Below are 23200 nucleotides of genomic sequence, written 5' to 3'. Positions count from 1 at the left end.
AGAAGAACCACTTGGGAGGGATAACTAGATAGCCAATGAAATAGAACTATGTTAGGAAAATATTAAGGAAATGGATGTTGTTTTGTTTTACAAACGTCTCGCAGCAGCTACAACTAACGTCAGCTAGTAACGCAAGAAACAGGAGCTGCTATGCGCCTGTCTTGAATGACCATTTCGTTAATGTTAGTTATAAGACATTTCTAAGTGGACTCTGTCTGACAGCATAAAGCGAGGTAAGCAAATATGTTGTTACTAATGGGCCCTGTCTACGGTGTCTACTGACAGTTCGTCCCAAAACAAGCTAACGTAACGTACAAATAAGGTAACGTTATACTCGTCCTCAACCTCCAATGGCTTGTTAAAAATATAATAACACCATTTGCAGACATAAGTCACATGTCTGCAGCCCGTACTGTCATCAGTCACAGGTCATCTGTTGTCGAAGAGTTTGCACTTTACTCCTTCAATTGTTGATTACAGACTTGTTTTGAACCTGTCACTTTGAAATGTAATGACGCTGTCTTTTAGTGCACACGCAATAAATGTGGTGTGCTGTTTGTGTGCATGTTGGCGTTAGGATGGCTCAGTGGGACCGACTGATGCTGCTGCATGCTCCTTACACACAGCAGCTACATGAGCTCTACGACAGGGATGCTCTGCCTATGGATGTGAGGCACTACCTGTCAGCCTGGATAGAGAAGCAGGAGTGGTAAGGCAGCATATCATTCAACCCATATTATACCTTTTAATTACAGTACCCTGTTTGTAAAGCTCTGCTATTTGTATCTTGTTTTTTTTTTTGTTCTTTAGGCAACGAGCAGCACGGGACCATGACTTGGCGATGGCGCTGTTCCAGGTCCTGCTGGAGAATCTGGATATACAGCACAGCCGCTTTGTCCAGGAGGAGTCATTCTTAATGCAGCACAACATTAGACGCTATAAACAGAACTTTCAGGTTTGTCCAGGTGGTATTAATGGAAAACAAAAGCACCATTGGGTGACATCTTTATCTTAGGATCATAATGATGGCTTTGACTCTGATATCCATCTGACCTTTCTCTCCCTACAGAGGTACCTGGATGACCCGTGTGCCTTGGCAAATGCAATCCTATGGTTTTTGGGAAAAGAGAAGGAAATCCTGCAGAGTGTTGATCTGGCTGAGCAGGTTAGGGGAACATTTCATCAATTTATTGTGACAGAATAGATGGGACACACCCTGCTGCGTATACAGCATTCCAATGCACATGTAACAATTACACACATATTGCTCTAGAAAAATAAATTACAGTTGTCACGTGATATTTTTTTACAAACAAATATTTTACAATATGGTCACTTAAAAAGTTGCCATGTTTTGGCTGTTGACTCAAAGACCAGCCACCAAGAGTGGATGTGTACTGTTACTTAATTCATAACTTATAACTATATGTTCAAGGTGTCAACAAACTTCAGGACTCAGTGTGTGGTTTTCCACCATGCAATGATATTGCTTTTAACTGCCACTTACACTCTTTGCACTGAAAACAATATTTCCCAGTTTCACATGAGAAAGACTCTTTATCTCTATACCTGCTCCTCCCACTCCTTTGCTTTTCTCAGGTCCAGTGTTTGCATGTAGCTCAAGAAGCCATGGAGACCAGCAGCCAGCAGGACCTTGAACGTAAAATGGCTGGCCTTCGGAATGAAGTGCAGGTGCAGATTATGTTGCTTTATGCTATTTTGTTGTGATTTGTAATTGAAAGATATCATTGTTCATCCTTTTTTTTAATTCTCTGGACTTTTGGGATATAGTGCATGGATCATACAATGTTCTGTCTGGAGGAGCAGCAGGACGAGTTTGATTTTAAATTCCAAACCTATAAAATGGAAGGTAAGCAGATTAAAATGTTCTGGTTAAATTTCCATGCTGTGACAATGTTCTCTTAGGATGAGTAATAAAGAGGCCTGAATCACAGCTACATGTTCTCTTTTCTCATATATGGAAACTGATCCCACTGTGGAAACGTTTATGCAGCTGTAGTAGATGAGGCAGTGAAGAAGGAACAAATGAAAGTTTTTCAGTTACTTATCAACAGACTGGATGAATGTAGAAAGGTACGAAGTTATCAATATTCTTAATTAACACCTTCATCTCTCCTTAGTTCAAATATTTTCCTGATTCAAAAATAATAATAATACTTTTTGTGTCATACAATCTTCTTAGAGCACCCTGTCGGACCTAAATAAGATCCTGGACAGGACTGATGACCTGATCGATATATTGGTGAAGAAGGAGCTGGTGGAGTGGCAGAGGAGGCAGCAGAAGGTCTGCATTGGCTCTCCAGACAATGTTTGTCTGGATCAGCTAGAGAAGTGGTATGTTCATCTCCACCTGCTTCACGTCAGTTTTAATCTTTAACATTTGCTGTAACAGTTATATCAATGGTCCTTTTGTATATGAAAAAAGTACTGTTTTATTGGTGGAATTTGAGTTTCCCAATCTCAGCACCACTTATCACATTCATGGTAGGGCTGTCCTCGACTAAAGAAATTCCTAGTCGACTAACACTCATGCGATTTTGTCGACTAATCGATTACTTGATTTAATCAAGAGATCTGTAAAACTGACCTTCTGCACAAATAATCACACAACAGCACCACTTTAAAACTTGTGTTAACTAGAGATGTGCTCACAAGTCAGTTATTCAGCATGAAAACAGCATGAAAAACAACTAATCAACAAAAGAACACAACCGATTATTTGATTAATTGACTAGGCATTGGCAGCTCTAATTCATGGTCTTCATTTGTTGGTGTTTTCTCTTATTCTTGTTATTTTTACTTTTCTTAATACTTGTGTGGACATCATCACTTTTGCTCTTTTCCTCTTGTTTTGTAGGTTTACCTGTGTGGCAGTGTGTCTGTTCCAGGTGCGGGAGTTTCTTGGTAAGCTGGAGGAGCTGGTAGGAAAAGTGTCCTATCAAAACGACCCGGTGAAGGCCCAAAAACCCACAATGCAGAAGAGAGCCGATACTCTTCTAAAAGACTTACTCAAGAGGTCTCTCTTTTAAGGACACACTTTCATACACTCTCTTGATCTCTTATAATGATCTGTTTAGATTTCATGACATTATTGTCTGTTTCTTGAAGTTCCTTTGTGGTGGAGACTCAGCCCTCCATGCCTCAGGGGAAAGGACCCCTGGTGCTCCGCACAAACGTCCAGTTCTCTGTCAAGACCAGGTCAGTGTGCCACTACGATGCTATGTATTTATTTAAATTTACTTTTAGTACATGTTTCACTTAATTTATATATACAGACCTTTCCTAGGTACATTCCGACCAATGCTTTCATTGTGATGTGGTAATCAGTATCAGTTTGCATAATTGCCGTTATTAGTTTGCTAGTTGTGCATGTCGGACCACTGACCTGAAGCGACTCAATCTACCTGTACCAAAACAAAGGGCTGCAGTGGAGCTAAACCCACCTAAGCTCAGTTGACTGGCTGTAGTATCTTAAAGGCAGAATTAGTAGGATTTTCCTTTCGATAATTCCTCTCAATCATCACTTATGACTGACTAGAAGTGTGAGGGTGTCTGTATTTGCAGATAATACTACCTGTATTACACTGCTTGGCCAAAAAAAAAGTCGCCACCTGGATCATCATGCCTAGTGCCTTCTGTACAAGCCTGTGGGGGCAGTGCTAGGTTCTGGGGTTGCTGCAGTTGGTCAGGTTTAGGTTCAGCAACAGTATGTGCTCAAAGAATGAGGTCAGCTGACTACCTGAATATACTGAATGACCAGGTTATTCCATCAATGGATTTTTTTCTTCCCTGATGGCACGGACATATTCCAAGATGACAATGCCAGGATTCATCGGGCTCAAATTGTGAAAGAGTGGTTCAGGGAGCGTGAGACATCATTTTCACACATGGATTGGCCACCACAGAGTCCAGACCTTAACCCCATTGAGAATCTTTGGGATGTGCTGGAGAAGGCTTTGCGCAGCGGTCAGACTCTACCATCATCAATACAAGATTTTGGTGAGAAATTAATGCAACACTGGATGGAAATAAATCTTGTGACATTGCAGAAGCTTATCGAAACAATGCCACAGCGAATGCGTGCCGTAATCAAAGCTAAAGGCGGTCCAACGAAATATTAGAGTGTGTGACCTTTTTTTTTGGTGGCGACTTTTTTTTTGGCCAGGCAGTGTATCTTATTTAACAACGAAGGGACCAGGTGCCAGATGAAGAGGAAGCTAAGAAATAATGCAAATACAGTGAGGCGAAACGTCAAAGGAACAAAGCGTTTCCCAAACCCACTAGAGCCCCCTCACCGCAGTCAGGGGCCATGTGCTTCTGGTGTCCTTGAGCCAAGAACGAGGGACCAACTTTGAGTTCTGTGTTAAAAAACTTGGAATCGTCAAATCCTACTTATTCAGCCTTTTTATATTTCTAAAATCTTACACCTGATTTAATGTTTTCAGGCTTCTTGTTAAGTTCCCTGAGCTGAACCACTCCATGAAAGTGGATGTGTCCATGGACAGGTGAGGTTCCTCCTTTAGTTTGAGTTACTTTCACCACACACACACACACACACACACACACACACACACACACACACACACACACACACACACACACACACACACACACACACACACACACACACAGCAAACCTGCATCTTTAGTTCTTGACTTCATGACTTCACTGCTTTTTCACTGTTTTTCTCCCTCTTGAAATTAGGGAGGCTCCTCAGATCAAAGGGTGAGTGTTTGTTTTGTATAACTTAGTCTTTCATGTCAAGTGGTATTTCAAGAAGAACTGTATTGAACTTTAGCATTAGATGTGAGTTTGTTTTTACAAAACCTTGTACGTTTGCAGATATCGGCGTTTTAATGTCCTTGGGACCAAAACCAAGGCCTTGAACATGGCAGAGAGCCAGAGTGGAGGCATGGTGGCAGACTTCAGACATCTTGTGAGTGATAATGATTTAAAAAGAGAATAAATATGAAATGACAACGGATACAACTCTTATCAACAATAAGATAAAAAGCCTTTATTAATTGCGACATCTGAGGGATAAATCTTTAACTGTCGACATTTTCAAGTGAACACATAAATCAGTCTCCAGAAGCTAAAGTGTAGTGATCAAGACGAAAACCTTTAACGACAATGTCTTTAATCCCACATGGTAATATTGCTGCTTGATTTATTTTGTGTACACTCTTTGTCTGTAGACTCTGAAGGAGCAGAAGTCTGGAGGTGGCGGCAAAGGAGTCAGTGATGTGAGTAGACGTTAGCGGTCCTGAAGATATCATCTGTGCTCACAGCTTAACTCGAGTCATAATTCAAGGAGATGTGAACGACCAAATAATGAACTGCGTGTGTGTTTTTTGGTGTTGACAGATTTCTCTCAGTGTCACAGAGGAGCTGCACATCATCTACTTTGACACTGTATTTGAGATGAAAGGCTTGTTAGTTGAGCTGCAGGTGGAGTTTCCTCTGCTTCCTTTCTTGATACACGACTGCATCCTGCTCTGTATACAAATTAAGCATTATGTCGTTGTTTGTATTGTCTTGTTTATGGTAATATGACCTAAATACATGTTATCGTTCCCTGGGACCTAATTTAGGCCTCCTCAATCCCGGTGGTCATCATCTCCAACTCCAGCCAGCAGCAGAGCGCCTGGGCGTCTGTCCTCTGGTTCAATCTGCTCAGTGTGGACACAAAGGTGCGAGGTCCCAGAGAGACTAACACACACACACACACACACACACACACACACACACACACACCATGTAGCATTTTATGGTGCTATTAGAAATGTTATTGCGTTTATATTTGTTAATGTGCGTCTGTTTCTCCAGGATGTCGTGTTCTTTGGAAACTCTCCTGCAGCCACTTGGCCGCTGTTTGGAGAGATGTTGAGTTGGCAGTTTCTCTCTGCCACTAAACGTGGTCTGAATGAGGCTCAGCTGGAGATGATTGCACACAGACTCTTTGGTAAATGTTGCTTTGATGTTCTGCTTCCGTTGCTTGCCTTTGCTTATTTTTGTGGTTGTTCTGTCTAAAAATAGGGCTGAATTTGTTCATCGGTGACTCAAACATAATATCAGGAAACACCTTAGTAAGGTGTAAGACTGAATGGCTTTACATTTAAAGATAAAACATTACATTACGTTACAGTCATTTAGCAGACGCTTTTATCCAAAGTGACTTACAATTCAGTATCTATCTACACACCGTAGACGCAGCTACGGGAGCAATTGGGGTTAAGTGTCTTGCTCAAGGACACATTGACACGAGACTAGTAGAGCAGGAGCCGGGGATCGAACCGCCAACCCTCTGATTGAAAGGCGGCCCTGCTCTCCACTTAGCCACGGTCACCCCACAAATAACTCAATGCCTCAGCAACATGTCTAAGCTCTAGAGGCATTAGTGTAAAAATGTTTTTGGATGCCATTTGGAAGGATAGACATTATTTGACTAAAAGAATCCCTGCATCAGTTGGTTGGTGTTTCCTATTTTGTCCATCCAGTTTCTCGTAAGAATAGAGCTGATCGTACATGTTGTGTCCAACTCTAACCGTTGGGGAAGGTGGTAAATCTGTACTCTTTTACCACTTTCTCCCCTGATCAAGCAAAAGAAGTTGCCCACAACTTAACATTTCTTTATTTAGTTTTTATTTCTTCATTTAGAACAACCACTAAAAGTGAAAGAAGACACATTAGTGTCAAGCTGAAAACTTCAAAAGTGTGAGTGAATTCTCACAGCTTCATGACAGCTGTTCAATTATTATACATCTTTGTGAAAAAGTTTGTTAACAGTACCATTGGAATAATGATGACATCCAGCAGGACTTATTGCTTTGTATCAGATTATGATCAAAAGGATTGCCCGCTGTAATTCACTGTCTTCCATGGCTTGTATGCATGTTTTATTATTGTGAGTGACAGTTGCATAATGCTTCATTTATTTTCCATCTCACCAGGAAAGCAGCAGAAATATGACACCTGCAAAGTAGCTTGGTCAAAATTTACCAAGGTAAGAATACTGAGTCTTAGAAAATAGCTTTCAGCATTAACCTTAACCCTAACCACTTGACTCATAATATCTCCATTTTTTTTCATCAAAAACAAGCTGTGCACATCAAATTTTATCCATCGTACAGTTTGTGTTTCTTTACAAAGAGCGTTGCAGCCTCACGTGACCGCAGATTCTTAGGCTACATCCACACTACTCCGTTTTCGTTTGGAAACGCATATGTTTTGCTCCGTTTACACTGAGCGTCCACACTACGCCGGCGTTTTCGAGCACCGTAAACGGAGGAGTTTAGAAACGATCCCGAAGCCGGATAACTTTGAAAACTCCGGGTAGCGTATTTGTGTGGACGGGCGGAAACGCAGAAGTTTGGAAACGATGACGTAGACACCCGCGATCGACTACCAGGTTAATTTAACGCGGACAACTGATTACAGGCATTGCTGACCTTGTTGTCTTTACTAGCAGCTGTTGTCCAGTTAAGTCTGCATCTCTGCGGAGGAAACAGCTATTATTGTAGCGATCGGTGAGCGGAGAGAGGGAGAGAGAGAGATCAGTGAGCGGAGAGAGGGAGAGAGAGACCCGCAGCGCTGTAACTAACGTTAAGTCTGAAAAATAAAACTTATACAACTTTCCACGAACTGTATCTGTTTGAGTTTATAGAGGAAGATTTGAGAGAAGATCTTAAGTATCAAACACGTACTTACGATCATTAAAGACTACTTTATTACTCTGGTTGCTTAGTTACAAAATACGACAATCTACTTCCTGTTTACATCGGCGCATGCCCAGTGAACGTGAAGAGTCACGTGATATTTGTTTTCAGGCGTGTAGTATGGACGGAGATCATTTCGGAAACGATGGCTGAAACGCCGTGTGGATGTAGCCTAAGTCGTGTGTGTTTAGTGTTAAGGAATATACTATAAGTGTGAATTGATGACCTTTTCCACACCCTTTGTTACAGGAAAATACTCCTGACACGTTCTGGGTGTGGTTTGATGGCATCTTAGTGATGGTGAAAGCATACCTTGAAGACCTGTGGAGGGATGGGTATGTTTTAGTCGAACTAGGGTTTAATGTGAAGCAGTTGAGCTCATGCTTTTTTAATTATTGGAAAATAGGAGAAGTTCCTTGTTTTATGTAAGACTTTTTTTCTGTACTGTAGCCTCATCATGGGTTTTGTGAGCAAAGGCAAAGAGAAGTCCCTCCTGAAGAAGAAACAGAGAGGCACCTTCTTGTTACGCTTCAGTGAAAGTGTCATTGGGGGAATCACCTTCTCCTGGGTGGAAATCACCATAACTGGTGACATATTTTTTATTTCCTAATGATTCTAAAATATGGTCTAAAATTGTTACTTGGTAGACACATCTAGTATAAACATCAGACACTATCATCCTCTGTGTATTGTAGGTGAGCCTGAAGTGAAGACAGTCCAGCCCTTCACCAAGGTGGATCTCTGCCAGATTCCCTTCCAAGAAATCATCAGGAATTACCAGATCTTAGAAGCTGAAAACATCCCAGAATGTCCTCTTCTCTACCTTTATCCCAACACCCCTAAAGACGAGGCTTTTGGAAAATACTACTCTGAGAAGAGTGGAAGTAAGGGCATCAAATGTTTTTGCTTGAGTACAATTACAGTATATTGATGGTGTTTGGGATAAATATGACACATTCATTTCTAAACTGATTCTCTTCCAGGTGACAGTCCTTACATAAAGTACATCAAAACCAAGCTGGTATTTGTTTCAAAGGAGTAAGTGTATTTTTCCTCCAGGCTGGTTTACAGCATCTTGCTTTTTAGAATACTTGTTAATAATCCTATATATTCTAAATGTGCTTTTTTTAATACAGAAACAACAACTACAAACTAAAAGTGCACTTGCTTCGTCTGAGAAGTAGTGTTCCCACCCCCCCTTTTTTAATGTCATGAGCAACTGGTTGTAATGGCTGTTTGTCATTGGTCATGTAGGAACACACTGGAGGCTAGGTCACCCATGTCCTCTGACATGGTACAGGGTGAAGGCTCGGAGCCAATGAATGCCCTGTGTGGAGAGACAGCGGGTGAGTCATGGCTCTCCTTGCTGTCCCATCCAGCTGAAAACCGCATCCAAACAAATCACTCTCCCTTCGTCACAGAGCTCTGTGTTGCCCTCTCTATTTTGACCCTGCGCTGTGGGAAATGATTGGGGAAGATGCTGTCAAGACAGATGTCAAGCGACAGCTATGAAACTGTTGAACTTCTAACTTATACCCCCGTGGGGCTGTGGGCTGCTTCTACTGCATGCACATGTACAGTAGTCTGCTCTACTGAACATATAATCTACCGATGATTGGTTTGAGCAAAACTGTTACTAACACATTTATTTAATTGTTTATAGCTTTTTGATTCTACCATCTGATGCTTGAATTCTTCAACACTTTGCTTGGTGTAAGTAGTAAAATCGATGGAAAGACATTGTGAAATAGAAACAGCACATAGCCATAGGTTAAACAATACCAACAGTAATGATTAATCATGAAATCAAAGATAATATGACTGTACTATTATAGTTTGATTTAAACAAAATTATCACTCTTGAGTAATTGTGGCAGCGATAGCATTTAATCTTACAGTCTTCAAGCTGCAGATCTATGTACCATTTTGGTAAAAGTAAAAGTTCTACCAGCCCCTCTTAAATTCACTAATTATAAAAGTTATTTTTATTTTATTAAGTCCATACAAAATCCAACATGTTAAAACAATAATAAGCTTTTATGTGCTGGGCTTTTTCTTGGCCACAACCAAATATTTGACGGGGTCAGGCTAGCTGATTCCCTGCTTCCAGTCTTCGAGCTAAGCTAACCAGCTGTTTGTGGTTTGCTTATGTTTAATGGACGGCTATGAGAGTGGAATCGATCTTCTCTTTTAACTCTGACAGAAAGGGAGTAAGTACACATGCTGAACTATTCCTTTATGATTTCCAAAAGGCAGTAAGTGCTTTTAATTGAGTTATTAAAACAGTTGAACAAACCTAGTGTATTGAATACTGTTAGAGAACTTGAATTATTTGATGAGCTGAAAGAAAAGTACCACGCCTGCATGCAATTCACGAGAATCTTGTGCAAAATCAAATCCTACAGCATCGGTTTGTACTTTCTTTTTTTTCTGTTGATGGGTTGCATCGCACATCACTTTTTTGTGAAAGCAGTACCACAAATAGATAACACAGCCACGGCAGTAGAAACATTATCTTTCTCTTGTCCTTTTCTCTGCTCTCAGAACAAGACGGCAGTCCTCATTCACTGCAGTCACCTCTGGAAACGTATCACCCTGATCCCATGCTGTCTGACTCGGCTGCAGAGGATGAGCTACTGATGTATCTCAACAACCCCACCATCTTTGCTGATTCTGACATCTTGCAAGATGAGCCATTGCTGCCTGATTTCGGTCTTCCAGGATTTAATTGCCTGCCCCCACAATCCTGTGGAAGCATTTTCCAATAAGCCTCTGTTTTGTATATTTAGCCAAACCACTGTATCATTCATCGTCTGCTTTACTTTTAGCTACTTGCATTACAACACCCATGTCATAAAACATATGCATATGTAGCAAATCTACTGTGAACATATTAGTTTGCAATTTTAATCTGAAATACTTGACAGCCTCTCTGTTAATTAAGATATTTGCTTTTTCAGTCAGGATTTGAATGAAGCTGTGCACTTTGAAATCATTAGAAGATCACCTTTATAATTCCCCTTTATCATGTTGTATTATTGTTAATGATTCAATGAGACTATTTGAAGACACGAAAGAGAGATAATTGAATTAGCTGGACTAATATCCCCTCCATTAGTGTCCCAGGCACCTGTATTAGATATCTCAAATATCATGCAGCTGTTACTTTAAGATAAGACATCTAAGGAATGATGTAGAACCATGTAAGCAGAGTATGTTGTGCAGACTGCACATAATTTATTGTTTCAATGTTTGTTGTGAGTTCCTTTGAGTTCACTTTATTGTTGCCTCCTGCAGCTTGTGATACATTGTTCTGACACATGGCACTTATATGCTTTTATATCAACCTGCTCATTTAAATCGAAAATGATACTTCATCACCAATAAAAAGGGAAATGATTTGATTGTATGTTTCGTTCATTAAATTAAATGTTGTAAATTAACTAAATTAACTTTTTATACAATGTTCACTGTGTCTTGTTAATGCAGATTGAATTCATAGACTTTCAGACTGCAACACCAAATCTTATTAAACTCGTATATTAAAAATGCATTCATTGTTTAAATAAAACCAAAATATGTGGCTCTACTAAGATTTTAGGTTCTCTTAAAAAATGTGTATCTTATGTACTTCACATTATGGTTGAGTTTTATTCACCCTCACCAACCAGACAGCTGTCTCAGCAAACCATCACGTTGGAGTAACGTTTAGGTTACTGACGTTAGCTGACGATGAAACAACTTGAACCGTTGATTCTCTGTCGGTAATGTTATTAAGATACCTCTAGTTGGAAGCGAGCATTACCCCAAGTAATTTATTTTCACAAATAACGTTTACGTTATTTACATTTCACGTGCCTTCGAAGGACTGAAAGTTTGTAATGTTAGATACGTTTTATTTTTAACTGCTAGCTGTGTTGGCAAGTTAATGTTTACCTTGTTTACCTGTCTATCAGTCCAACATTTAGGTCCCTGGTGAAATATCACAATATATTTAGGAGTAATTTCTAAATGGAATATGGTATAACGTTAGAATGAATGACTTTTGTGATCCCTTGACTTGAAAATGCTACATAAAAGTCAAATTTTAATATTTTCTTTGCACTTACCGACCAGTAAAGTTTCTGACAAAATAATGTAATAATAATGACTCACTTAGTTTTCTATGTGTGTAATAAGTGGTACAGCCTTGATGTTCTCTTGTGTTAGTCTTCTTGAAAGATGAATCACCTCGTGAGGGTGGAGTGTGGACATGAGTATGAATGTTATTTGCATTTCTCGGGATCGTCAATAAGTGAATTGACACAACTCAAACATGCAAACACAAGCACACTCCACCCACATGCCACACTAAAGACCAGATCACCTGAACACTATTTATCATCAGTCTTGTACTGTCAGCATTTAAGGGGCAATACAGGGTTGAGACACAGTTCGAAGTTCCTGAATTACTGATATAAGGCATGTTGTGTTCTAGAGGAATATCGTGTGCTGATTTCGTAACATTGGTGGTTTCTCATATGACTTAATAGACACTAGTGGTGATGACGCATGGGCTAATTCAACATTCTGAATGCACCTGTGGGGATTGTGTAGTACAAAATAAAATTTATTCCATACATAACATAAACACATAATGTAATCTTGTACATTACTGTAAGAAAAACAAAAAAAAGAACAGAGTAAAACATGGAGGTTGTGAAGTAATGGAGCCTGGAATTTTGGTAATTCAATTTAACTAGGGATGCATTAATCTGACTTTTCCATTCCCGATACAGCTATCGATACTGATACCAGTACTTAATTATTAAGCTGTATGCCTCACTGTGTGGAGGGGACTGGGATCATTATTTTACAGCTTGTGAAAGGTAACATCGGACTTGACTTAAACATTGCTTTCCTAACTTTGTAAAACAAAATATAACAAATAAATACATAGATATAAATGTTCTAAATTGTTATTTATTAAAATAATAGTATCCGATACCAAAATTGCCCCATTATCACCAATACCTGTTCTAGCTATTGAGTCAGTATCGGACTGATATCCGATGTCAGTATTGGCGCATCTCTAAATGCAACATAAATGTAACATAGAAAAGCAACCTAAAAGTTAATAGTGGTGGAATGTAAGCTGCCCTATGGCTGTGTTGCTTCAAGAAAATAATATTAAACTGGGTCTAAGTCAGGCAAGTTTAAGCTCCAGGAGTGTAGGATTTCAGAGGTGACCACCAGGTCCAGAGGCAGTTAAATGGTGCAACAGCCCTGTTGAGCAACACATGGTAGGCCTGTCGAAACTGTCGGTTCATGACAGCGTAGAGCACAGGGTTGATGCAGCTGTTCAGCCAGGTGAGGTTTGCACAGAACATGTGCAGTACCTGCGGGGCGCGGTTATGTTTGTCGGCTATGTTGAGCAACAGGAAGGGGACAAAGCAGAACACAAAACACAGAAAAACAGTGAAGCACATGCGTGTCACACGCTTAAATTCGTCATCATCTCCTGAAGTTCCTGAGTGGGAGGAGGGCGCTGCAGTGGTGGGAACAGGTGTGGATAAAGGTGATGCTGGGACGATATCAGAGGGAGACTTGATTGCTGATGAACTTGGGGCAATGGCAGATTTGTCACAAGTTATCTCATCCGTATTTTTGGCTAGATCCGCCTGGCTGCTTATCTCACAGCTACATGTCTTTGCCATGCCACTCTCTACACCACTATCATCAGTCCCTTGTGCTGAAGAAGCTGGTTTCTTTCTGGAGGACCGGCGGCTTGGCCTGTAGCGGAGTAGAGCTTGTGAGGCAATCTGGACACGTCTGTAGATGAGGAGGTAGAAAACACCAACACAGCCCAAACCAACAAAAAAGTAGAAAAAGAGCAGGATGGTGCTGTAGGGACGACCCCTGGTGCGATGGAAGCTGCATGTGCACACCTGTGGCACAAACACATAAACAGGCCAGAGTGGGCCAAAGCTGGCCAGGCCCAGTGCCCAGGCTGAGATCAGGAGTGAAATAAGACCACGGTCAGAGAAGACACGGTCAAACACGGCCCTTTTTGTGACCAGGAGATATCGGCCTACTGCTACCATGCAGAGTGTGATAATGGAGACAGAGTTGGAGAGGAAGAGGAGCAGGCCGAAGATACTGCACCAGAGCTGACCACTGCGCCACCTGAGGTGTAGATAAGAGTCAACTGATATGGGCTGCAATATGGTGCAGTACAGGAGATCAGCTGAGGCCAGGTTGACGATGAGCACATTGAAGCGAGTCCTCAGACGTGGGTCTAAGGCGAAGGCCAGAATGGTCATCAGGTTCCCCACCGTACCAGTGATGGTCACAGCACATCCCCACAGCACCGCAAAGTACCGGTAACCAACGACTGAAGGACCGTAGCAGGAGAAGAGGTCATCCTCTGTTTGGTTTGTGTGGTTCATCAGCATTCTGTCAACTAACAGGATTCAGAAAGAAGATTAGCTTCTTTGTAATGTGCATGTCGGAAAGTTTAACTCATACAGAAACCCAGTCCTCCCCACCCCTCTTTGCAATAGTGCCACAGGTGAAAAGGGAAGTTAAATGTGTTCTAGATATCTAGATATACCACTTCCTTTTGAACAAAGACCTCTATCTGACAGTTTCATTATATTTTTGTGAGCCGTTTTAAGTATAAGATCATTTTCAAGGTTTTTTTCTGCAGATTTAGTATAATTGATTGTAATGTCATATAAAACTGAAATACATTGTCTGCCAAGCACAAATAATAAAGTCATTAGCCATTATTAGGTATTATATGTATAGGCTGAATTCTGCATATAGATTATGAATCAAACATATTAGATTACAAGCATATTAGTAATGCTATACAACCAATAATTTAACATTGATAACACATACAATAAAAAAACAGAAAGGGATTTCAGATACATTATATATATATATATATATATATATATATATATATATATATATATATTTATATATTTATATATATATATATATATATATATATATATATATATATATATATTTATATATATATATATATATCTATATATATATATATATATATATATATTAGACTATTTTGACACAAAACAATCATGAATTTCTCACCTTAAAATCTAAAGATTTCTGCCAGTCTCTGCAGTGATCTGGTGCACTGAATGTCTGGCTTCCTCCTGCTGTTACATTTTATGTGAATCTTCTTTGTTGCTCAAGTTCCCTCTACGCTAAATGGTATTACGTAGGGTTTCCAGTTCATGTTGAAATTAGGTAAGCCTAATCTTGTGTAGTTCCTTAACAACTTTTTTTTTTCAAATGTAATAACCAAATGTGGAAACGATGTATTATATTATTGAAAAATATTTTTTACATTTACATTATATTTTATATATGTATTGCTTATATATGCAAGTAATTTATCACAAGGGACTGTATGTCCTCAGTAGATCAACTATTTTGATCATTACTATGTTTAACATGTGTTGTGTACCCACATCAACAAATATTTGAGTAAAACTAAAATACTTTGTCATATATGATTTATATATATATATATTTAAAAAAGCTCTACTCAAACTACTTAACAGTGCTTGTGACACATTTATGAAAGTGAAAGAAGTTTGTGTTTGTGGTCAGGTCAAGTGTATTTGTATAGGCATCACCCAGGTCTAGTGTTAAATGTAGTGTAATCATACAGTACCTATTCCCTCTGTGCTGTTGGAACTGCTGCTTTAAGACACTGAGACCTTTCTGTTCAACTACGCATTGTGGTGGTGGTTGTGGTGCAGTTGAGAAAACATGGCTCACCATTTTAATTAAATAATTTCCATATATACAAATCACTAAAGAGATGATTGGCACATGGTTATTGTGGGTCATTTGGGAACTAATCTAGTGAGTCATCAGGGAAACCATTTGAGTTGTGACAGTTACACATTAACTAAAGTTACACTGAAGATACTAGAGTACATTGTTTTGTTTTTTTGCTCATTGTTTTTCTTAAATTACTCTTTCCACATTCATTGTATTTTCCTGGGCAATCATTGATCGTGGTCCAGTGGGAATTACTTCTTCACTGCAACTGCGATGATGAATAAGGGATGAACATATGAGACTGAATGCTTTAAGACACAAATTTTACAATTCTACTGCTGCAGTTAGACTTCCTGTTTCGGTCACATAAGTAAAAATAGACCATTTTGCACCAGCCAAAGTGTGAAATTTTAGACACTGAAATTGTCAGTGACTAATTTAATTTCCACAAAATCTAAAATTGGCTGAATGTTGTCAGTTGTATTAAGCTGAGATGAGAGGGTATCCCTGTTATGGCTTAAACTTATCAACATAAAGTTAGCTGTGGTTTATTTATTTATTATTTTATGTGTAGCGTAAGTCATTTTCTGCAGTGATCTCATCCTCTAATTGTCAGGCTTCTTGTTTGTGCGTTGTTTTATGTGCATCCTTTTATTTTCTTTAGTGGCCTCTATAGGCTCTCTATTCTTAACTTTCATACCTTATTGTTTGTTTGCACACAGCACTAAACTGTAAAAACTGTAATCAACTTCTGATCACAAATATTTTGATGTTAACTTTAGAAGTGTACAATATGCCAAAAGAGAAAGCAACTTGAAATAAACATGACTCACGTTATCATGTTACTAAACTACTGCATTTGTGATTTATTGTTATTTCATTACATTTGGAAGAAAACTAAATAAAATCACCAGTCGACATTGTTTACAACCATAATCTCAGTTTAATGATGTTATACACAATTTTGTCTTAAGTTAACAATTAGGAAGCCCCAACATGTACCTTTTCTAATTTTTTAAATAAACTACATTTACAGTAATGTTTTAATACACTTCTCCTAGATAACAATTCATACATTTGTAGACATTTTGTTTTTATTGCAGTTTACAAGAGAAGTTAGCAGGAGTGCTTAAAGTATTGCTACAGTTTCCATTTCCTAAAGCGCCCCCCTAATGTTTCACAAGCCATCATGACAGTTTTACACGGAAGGTTCAGGGTCATGTAGGGTCGAAGTACACAAGGCAGAGCAGACAAACTAAACATTTTATCCAAGTACAAGCCTATATTACTACCATTTTGTGTTGTTTTTTTGCATACAACTACTCATCTGTGTATATGTGGTCCTTTTCCTTCTGTAACATATTGCTGGTGTCTAACATCCCACTGTTCTCCACACACCTCGTATGGGATTGTAAAATTAAATGTGCACATAAAGACCTGCTACTAAAGTCATAAATCAATCTTTTTCCCGCTGTGCTCACAGTGAAACTATTTCATGAAGACACTGAAACCTGTCTGTGTTGCGCAGTGAGGTGCAGATGAAAATGATAGATCATCATTTTAAATGTATTTGATCCATTTACATATAGACTTTTCGCCACAGACTTTTACTTATGTGCTTTGTGAGACTTAATGTGAAGTATTGTCAGTGGCCATTCAGGAAGAATCTGGTGATTCATCAGGGGAACTATTTAATTGGAGACGGTTGCATCTTGACCTTCACTAAAGAAAGAAGAACGACATGGGTGCTCCTTCTCATTCTATTCTTATTTTTTTTTACAACTTACTGTATTTTAAACACTGATAGCTGCATAGTGCACCAGTTGCAATTACTTCTTCACAACAAGTCTACCTTTGCCAAACTGTAAATGTGGTTGACGTACACATCAGAACAATTTAAGACATAATTCCCTCCCTTTTGCTGTTCCTCTTTGACTTCCTGTTTCTGTCAGACAGAGGTAAAAATAGGCCATTTAGGCCAATTGTGAAAATGTAGTCATACAGTACAGAAAAATGTTTACCAGTAACTGCAGAAATAGTAGGGAAAATGATGGTACCTTTTCTCTTTATAGGTCTCAAAAACAAAACATTACAGTGGTATAATCCACTATACTGTGACAGCTACATTATGGTACCAGCTAACATCAGAGGCAACTACTATATCTAACCCAGCGGGTGTGGTTTTGATTACATTGAGGCTTTGGATATGTAATGAATCCTTGCAGAGGTGAACACTTAAAACATGAGAGAGGTAGGGTTTTGAGTCAGATACAGTGGATCATTATGTTAGATGAAGATAACTAGTGAGTTGCAGATTGGAGGATGGTCAAAGAAGTCCATGCTTGATAGAAACTTGTTTTGAAGTTCCTCTTCAAACTACCCGCAGAGTCTATGCGATGATTGGCAGATAGTTGAGTGATAAAGGGGAACTAGGGAGTATGGAAACATACAGTCTCTTTGAAATGTCTGAGATTCGTTATCTCTGCTTCTCCCTGTTAACGTAACAGTAGTGGTCTGCAACCACAGTATGCACCATGAAGAGTCATATGTTCACTGTTTTTATTAGGCTATTATGAAACAGCAGCTGGAGCCACACCAGCTGATTTGGCTCTTGATGGCACATGGTTGCAGGCCTCCACTTCACAGTGTGCTTCTTCCTGATTCGTCCTCATTCTCTCACCGTCAGTAAGGAGTGAAGAGGATTGGCCCATGCGTGGTGCGGATGGGACCTGGGGCGGGCCTCAGCAGGCTGAGAGGTGTTCCCTGTAGGAGGTGGTGATGGGGGTGGTGATGGGGGTGGGAGGTTGGGCAAGGAGAACGTAGTGCCAGGTGATTGGAGGAGGCTGCGGCTGCCATTGCTGCGGCAACAGCCAGGGGATTTGGTAAAAGTCCAGCCCCCAAAGTTTTTGGAAGTTCCTTTGAGAAAGATCAAGGAAAAATAGAAGTAGATTTATTAATGCATATAAGAGTTCTCCTCAAACCTAAATGATTTGAAATTGAGAAATATGGACTATGGAATATGGGAGAAAAACTGAGTTTCTACCATAAAGTCTGTGCGCTTCTTGTGCCGACTGAGAAGAGGATTTGGTTTCCCTGCAACTCCATCCCGATGCCTTCGGCTAGATATGTGCTGAAACATAAAATGAGAAAGCAGTGTTATTGGATTTTGAGATTGCTGGAAAACTAGGATCACTCAGGGTCTTTGGATCTTTGTGTGGGGTTTTCTCACCTGTTTAAGCTGCAGCTCTGAGTTGACTCTGACGTTGCAGATCTCACAGTGGAAGGTGCGTTCCTGAGTGTCGGGGTCAGAAGACAGCTCCCCTCCCTGCTCTAGGCTGGGTTTAGGGCCAAGACGTGGGTATGCTTTAATGGGTCCCAGTCCACTCCGAGCCTCCAGAATGGTTTTGTGTTTGGTACCTGGAATCAATAATAAGAAGGGTATAATCTATGTTGGCCATTAAGGCCATGTTACTGTGTGGAGTGCAGATTTTATACAAAATACCAAATTGACTTTGTGGTGAGATTATGTTTTCAACTGCCGTTTCTAAAATCGAGAATGAACTTTGTTTCTGTTAAGCAAACATGGACGTGTTATTAAAGTGCTACAAAATCTGAACATTCCATGACAACTAGGAAAACAAGGATTATGTTATGATTATGTTTTGGACCCCCACCAGTCCGGGTTCAAAGTGGGTCACTCAACAGAGACAGCCCTCCTTGCGGTGACAGAGTCGCTTCACGCCGCGAGAGCTAACTCTCTCTCCTCTGTTCTGATTCTCCTGGACTTGTCTGCGGCGTTTGACACTGTGAACCATCAGATCCTCCTCTACACCCTCGAGGGGATGGATGTCTCAGGCTCTGCACTCTCCCTGTTTGCATCCTACCTGACAGGTCGATCCTACCAGGTGACCTGGAGGGGGGTCGTGTCGGAACAACGCATGCTGACTACGGGGGTTCCGCAAGGTTCAGTCCTGGGCCCCCTTCTCTTCTCGCTCTACACAACATCTCTGGGTTCTGTTATTCGCTCGCATGACTTCTCCTACCATTGTTATGCCGATGACACCCAGCTGGTCTTGTCATTTACCCCCGGTGACACCCAAGTGGAGACACGCATCGCTGCGTGCTTGGCAGATTCCTGCTCTACAACATCAGGAGGATTCGCCCCTTCCTCACTGACGAGACGGCGCAGGTTCTCATCCAGGCTCTTGTCATCTCCCGCCTGGACTACTGCAACTCTCTATTCGCCAGAGCCCCGGCGTCGGCCATCAGACCTCTGGAGCTTGTCCAGAAAGCTGCAGCTCGCCTGGTGTTCAATCGCTCCAAGTTCTCCCACACAACTTCCTTTCTCCGTTCTCTACACTGGCTACCTGTAAGAGCTCGCATCCAGTTTAAGACTCTGGTGCTAGCCTACAGGGCAGTGAAAGGAACAGCTCCTTCCTATCTCCAGGCCATGGTCAAGCCCTACACCCCCGCCCAACCACTTCGCTCTGCTGCCTCGGGGCGATTGGTTGCCCCGTCGCTCAGAGGTCCCTGCGGCCGATCGACCCGGTCACGGCTCTTTTCTGTCCTGGCCCCACAGTGGTGGAATGAACTTCCCACTGACGTCAGGACAGCAGTCGCTGCCCATCTTTCGGCGCAGGCTGAAAACCCACCTCTTCAGGAAGTGCTACCCTGAGCCTTCCACTTAGCACTTATTGTATTCATACTAGCTTGTTGCACTTATTGTATTCGTATTACTTTTTTGCACTAACTGTTTTTCTTTGTTTCTGCACTGTACTTTGGCTCTGAGTTATGCTCTGCTTCATGCTCTTAGATGTTTGTTTGGAAAAGGAGATGTACTTATGACTTCTGGTGACTAGTAGTTCTTTTGATTACCAATGTTGAATGCACTTATTGTAAGTCACTTTGGATAAAAGCGTCTGCTAAATGACTGTAACATAATGTAATGTAATGTTATGTGACCTCCAGAACAGCTACTAAAGGTTTGTTAAAAAGTGAACACACTCTAAAGCTGTTACTGTCATGATATCTATTTGAGATAGGAGGGTATTCCTGTAGTTGCATTTACTGCGTGCGACAATATATATTGTAGGTGGTAGAGAATGAGATCACTTATCTACACCATGCAGTGTTTTAACCAGGCAATCCTACCACTAAGTGGCACCAATGCACCATCTTTAAAATGCAGATTAAATGCATAACTTTGAAAAAGGCCATGCTTCGGGGTTTCTGAAGTTGCTTTTAAGAGTGCATAATACATAATGCTGTCGTTTGTAAAGGTTTATTTCTCTCCAAGATAGTGCATACTCTGGTGTTACGGGCCTACGAAAACTGTATGTGCACTCCCACAAAGCAGTGTTGGAGTTAACCTACCTTTGTTATGTGCCTCCAGTTGTGAGAGAGAGTTAACAGCTACTTTGCACAGGGAACAGTAGAGAAGCTTCTTGGCTTTGTCTTCCTCTGACTCTCCTGAAGAAGTGCTGGGTGCTGGGGATGGGGTTTCAGGAAGACCAGTCGCTGCTGGATCTGCAGGCTGGGGGCCGAGGGCCACGATGGCGGAGGGAGAGGAGAGCAAAGGTGTGCTGACAGAAGTCAAGAGGGGACATCCTGCATCTGAGCTCAGTATGGGTGTTGGAAGGCGGCTAGGGGTCAAAGGTGACTTGTTAGCGTTGGGACAGGATTGGGTGTCATCTGTAAACAGCACAAAGTTTTGAGGTTAGTGAATAATGTACGGAAAGTCAACCATATAATTAACTCTTGAACCCTGTTGTGTGAAAATAACTTTACCTCTCTGAGGATGAATATACACCTGTGTAATTTTAACATCTGTTTTTTGTCTACTGTCATAGTTCAACTCTATATAGAACTGTGTGATGAAGTCAGATCTTTGGATCTGTATAGATCAGAGAAATGCATGCAGGTTGTTAGAATAAATGTTTTTTTTCTTTTCTGGTGATCAGATTTGCAAGTTCTGATTAAATCATATTATCACTACATTTCTTAGAAGAAACCGGGCACCAACACTGCTCTCTGGTTAGTTTCTATCCAATCACTTTACACAACAGCTGTGTTGCGTATCTTTACTGTTTTGTGACAGATGTGTGTGTGTGTGTGTGTGTGTGTAACATTATTTGTCACAGGTGATGCTCACCCTGCTTATTAGGATCAGGCTCAGGGCTAGATGGCGAGGGGCCTGGTGGGGAGGGAGAAGCAGTGAGGGGAGGGTGCTGCTTGTCGCCCTCTTGGAGACGAGCTGTCTTGGATGTCTCGATCCCCTTCACCCTCCGAGCATGGCGGTTGCCCTTGTAGTGGGCCTCAGCCTGGCTCTGGCAAAATAACAAGATATATCAGAGGTTTACATGAATTAATGTATTTGATTTTGCACGACTGGATTCATATATCCATTTTTAAAAGAACATTTAATTTTGATCACCATGTCGGCAGTGAACACACACTGCCATGTGAACCGATATTTATGTGCCCTTTTCTGTTGCCAGTCAGCTTTATATCTACATGTTTGTCTTATTTGTTCTTGTTTGTCTGGTTAGTTGTGCAGTCATATGCAGTTGAATTTAATAGCTAAAGATGGGCTTTTCAGATGTTCATTACCAAGTAAATGCAAAAAGCTTTCAAATCTAAAACCAGTTATCTTTGATATGTATGTTCAATACGTTTGAAAAACAGGAAATTAACCAAACACTTAAGACTCCAAAGATCTCCAGTTGAGCTATCATCAAGTTACTCACAAATTGTAACATTTGACTGGGAAGGACTGTATAATTTGACTGGTTTATTTCAATTGTGACCACCAGGGGGCATCTATCAGAATGCACTCCAGACAAGATGTCCCTTATATATGTTTATTGACAGTAGTCAAACAAGCAAGTGTGTGGTTCTGAAACAGATATACATGAAATAATAATTAGTAAGAAAACTCTATATAAAATAACATGTTGTTGTACCATACAAGACCACAGTGCAACTCCACATGTCAGCATAGATGTTTAGTAGATGCCTAATATGAACTACAAACCAGAAATAAGAGTGCTAAGGCATCATTTCTGCAACCTTTGTACAAACATTGCTTTGCTAGTAAGAACGTGCAATGATAAAGGCAACATACTGAATAAGCTGTACATTGTATCTCCTACGGTCGTCACTTAGCAAACAACAACGAACGAGCGGCTAAATAGATCAGACTAGATTGCCCTGCAAATGACAGAAGATAAACCTTATGGTGAAATACAACCAACACCGAACGTTACGTTACTTACTGGTTATTTACACGCACACAGTCTTGAAAGTGAAACTCTGAACATAAACACACTTTAATCTAGGTACAGACACGGCCATCATTTCGCGCCGCCACTCTCGTCAGAGCCTTTTCACCAACTTACTGCCGGTGATATTAGTCCGCGAGCAGCTAACTGCCGTCCTCTTCCGCAAGGGGCGTAGTGCGGTTTCTGCTCAGCTGCTTCTCCGAAACTCGTCAATAGAGGTCGTCCTTTGTCACAGCCGCCCCCAAATTTGTCTCAACCAATTTGCAACTCTAAGAAGGACTGACCGGATCAGTGTCTGGGATGCTAGGCAGGGTGACAAGGCAAGCGACTGGTCTGGTATAGGTCTTGCCCTTGATCTGGACCACTGCAGTCCG

The 23200-nt window shown here is 40.7% G+C and overlaps 3 protein-coding genes across 3 annotated transcripts in view; 1 reads left to right on the top strand and 2 right to left on the bottom strand.

Annotated features, from left to right (window-relative positions):
* Window positions 1-51: 51 nt before the first annotated feature.
* stat2 (signal transducer and activator of transcription 2) lies at window positions 52-11144 on the top strand. The gene is made up of 24 exons (XM_068720616.1): window positions 52-233; window positions 578-709; window positions 811-955; window positions 1070-1165; window positions 1600-1692; window positions 1792-1870; window positions 2015-2094; window positions 2204-2355; window positions 2879-3037; window positions 3130-3219; window positions 4467-4526; window positions 4727-4747; window positions 4865-4958; window positions 5221-5268; window positions 5390-5473; window positions 5617-5715; window positions 5852-5987; window positions 6976-7028; window positions 7990-8075; window positions 8191-8327; window positions 8436-8624; window positions 8724-8778; window positions 8995-9086; window positions 10285-11144. Exons 2-24 carry the CDS (start codon window positions 579-581, stop codon window positions 10506-10508), a joined length of 2403 nt encoding a protein of 800 aa, XP_068576717.1. The 5' UTR covers window positions 52-233; window position 578; the 3' UTR covers window positions 10509-11144.
* A 1286-nt stretch (window positions 11145-12430) lies between these two features.
* On the bottom strand, window positions 12431-14903 carry gpr84 (G protein-coupled receptor 84). Its single transcript, XM_068720617.1, has 2 exons — window positions 14845-14903; window positions 12431-14182 (listed from the first exon to the last, which is right to left on the bottom strand). Exon 2 carries the CDS (start codon window positions 14172-14174, stop codon window positions 12936-12938), a length of 1239 nt encoding a protein of 412 aa, XP_068576718.1. The 5' UTR covers window positions 14175-14182; window positions 14845-14903; the 3' UTR covers window positions 12431-12935.
* Window positions 14904-16505: 1602 nt separating this feature from the next.
* LOC137879680 (zinc finger protein 385A-like) overlaps window positions 16506-23200 on the bottom strand; it is a 34306-nt gene continuing 27611 nt past the window's right edge. Inside the window, exons 4-8 of the mRNA XM_068720583.1 lie at window positions 21698-21872; window positions 20920-21237; window positions 18776-18963; window positions 18590-18676; window positions 16506-18462 (exon numbers count right to left, since the gene is read on the bottom strand). Of these exons, the coding sequence (XP_068576684.1) occupies window positions 18229-18462; window positions 18590-18676; window positions 18776-18963; window positions 20920-21237; window positions 21698-21872 (1002 nt within the window). The 3' untranslated portion in view covers window positions 16506-18228. The remainder of the gene's footprint in view (window positions 18463-18589; window positions 18677-18775; window positions 18964-20919; window positions 21238-21697; window positions 21873-23200) is intronic.

Source organism: Cebidichthys violaceus, unplaced genomic scaffold (genome assembly GCF_023349555.1).
Source record: "Cebidichthys violaceus isolate CVI_PGR_0920_01 unplaced genomic scaffold, fCebVio1.0.p SCAF_25, whole genome shotgun sequence".
NCBI classification, from domain to species: Eukaryota; Metazoa; Chordata; class Actinopteri; order Perciformes; family Stichaeidae; genus Cebidichthys; species Cebidichthys violaceus.
Note: the sequence above shows the minus strand (reverse complement) of the source record. Positions and strands in the feature narration are given on the sequence as shown.

What these genes read in the sequence shown, in the direction of transcription:
- stat2 (XM_068720616.1), top strand. Translation starts at nt 579, where the DNA reads ATGGCTCAGTGGGACCGACTGATGCTGCTGCATGCTCCTTACACACAG. An exon ending in GCCTTCGGAATGAAGTGCAG is followed by an intron (nt 1,693 to 1,791) that starts GTGCAGATTATG and finishes TTTGGGATATAG; the next exon opens with TGCATGGATCATACAATGTT. An exon ending in CCTGTGTGGAGAGACAGCGG is followed by an intron (nt 9,087 to 10,284) that starts GTGAGTCATGGC and finishes CTCTGCTCTCAG; the next exon opens with AACAAGACGGCAGTCCTCAT.
- gpr84 (XM_068720617.1), bottom strand. Translation starts at nt 14,174, where the DNA reads ATGCTGATGAACCACACAAACCAAACAGAGGATGACCTCTTCTCCTGC.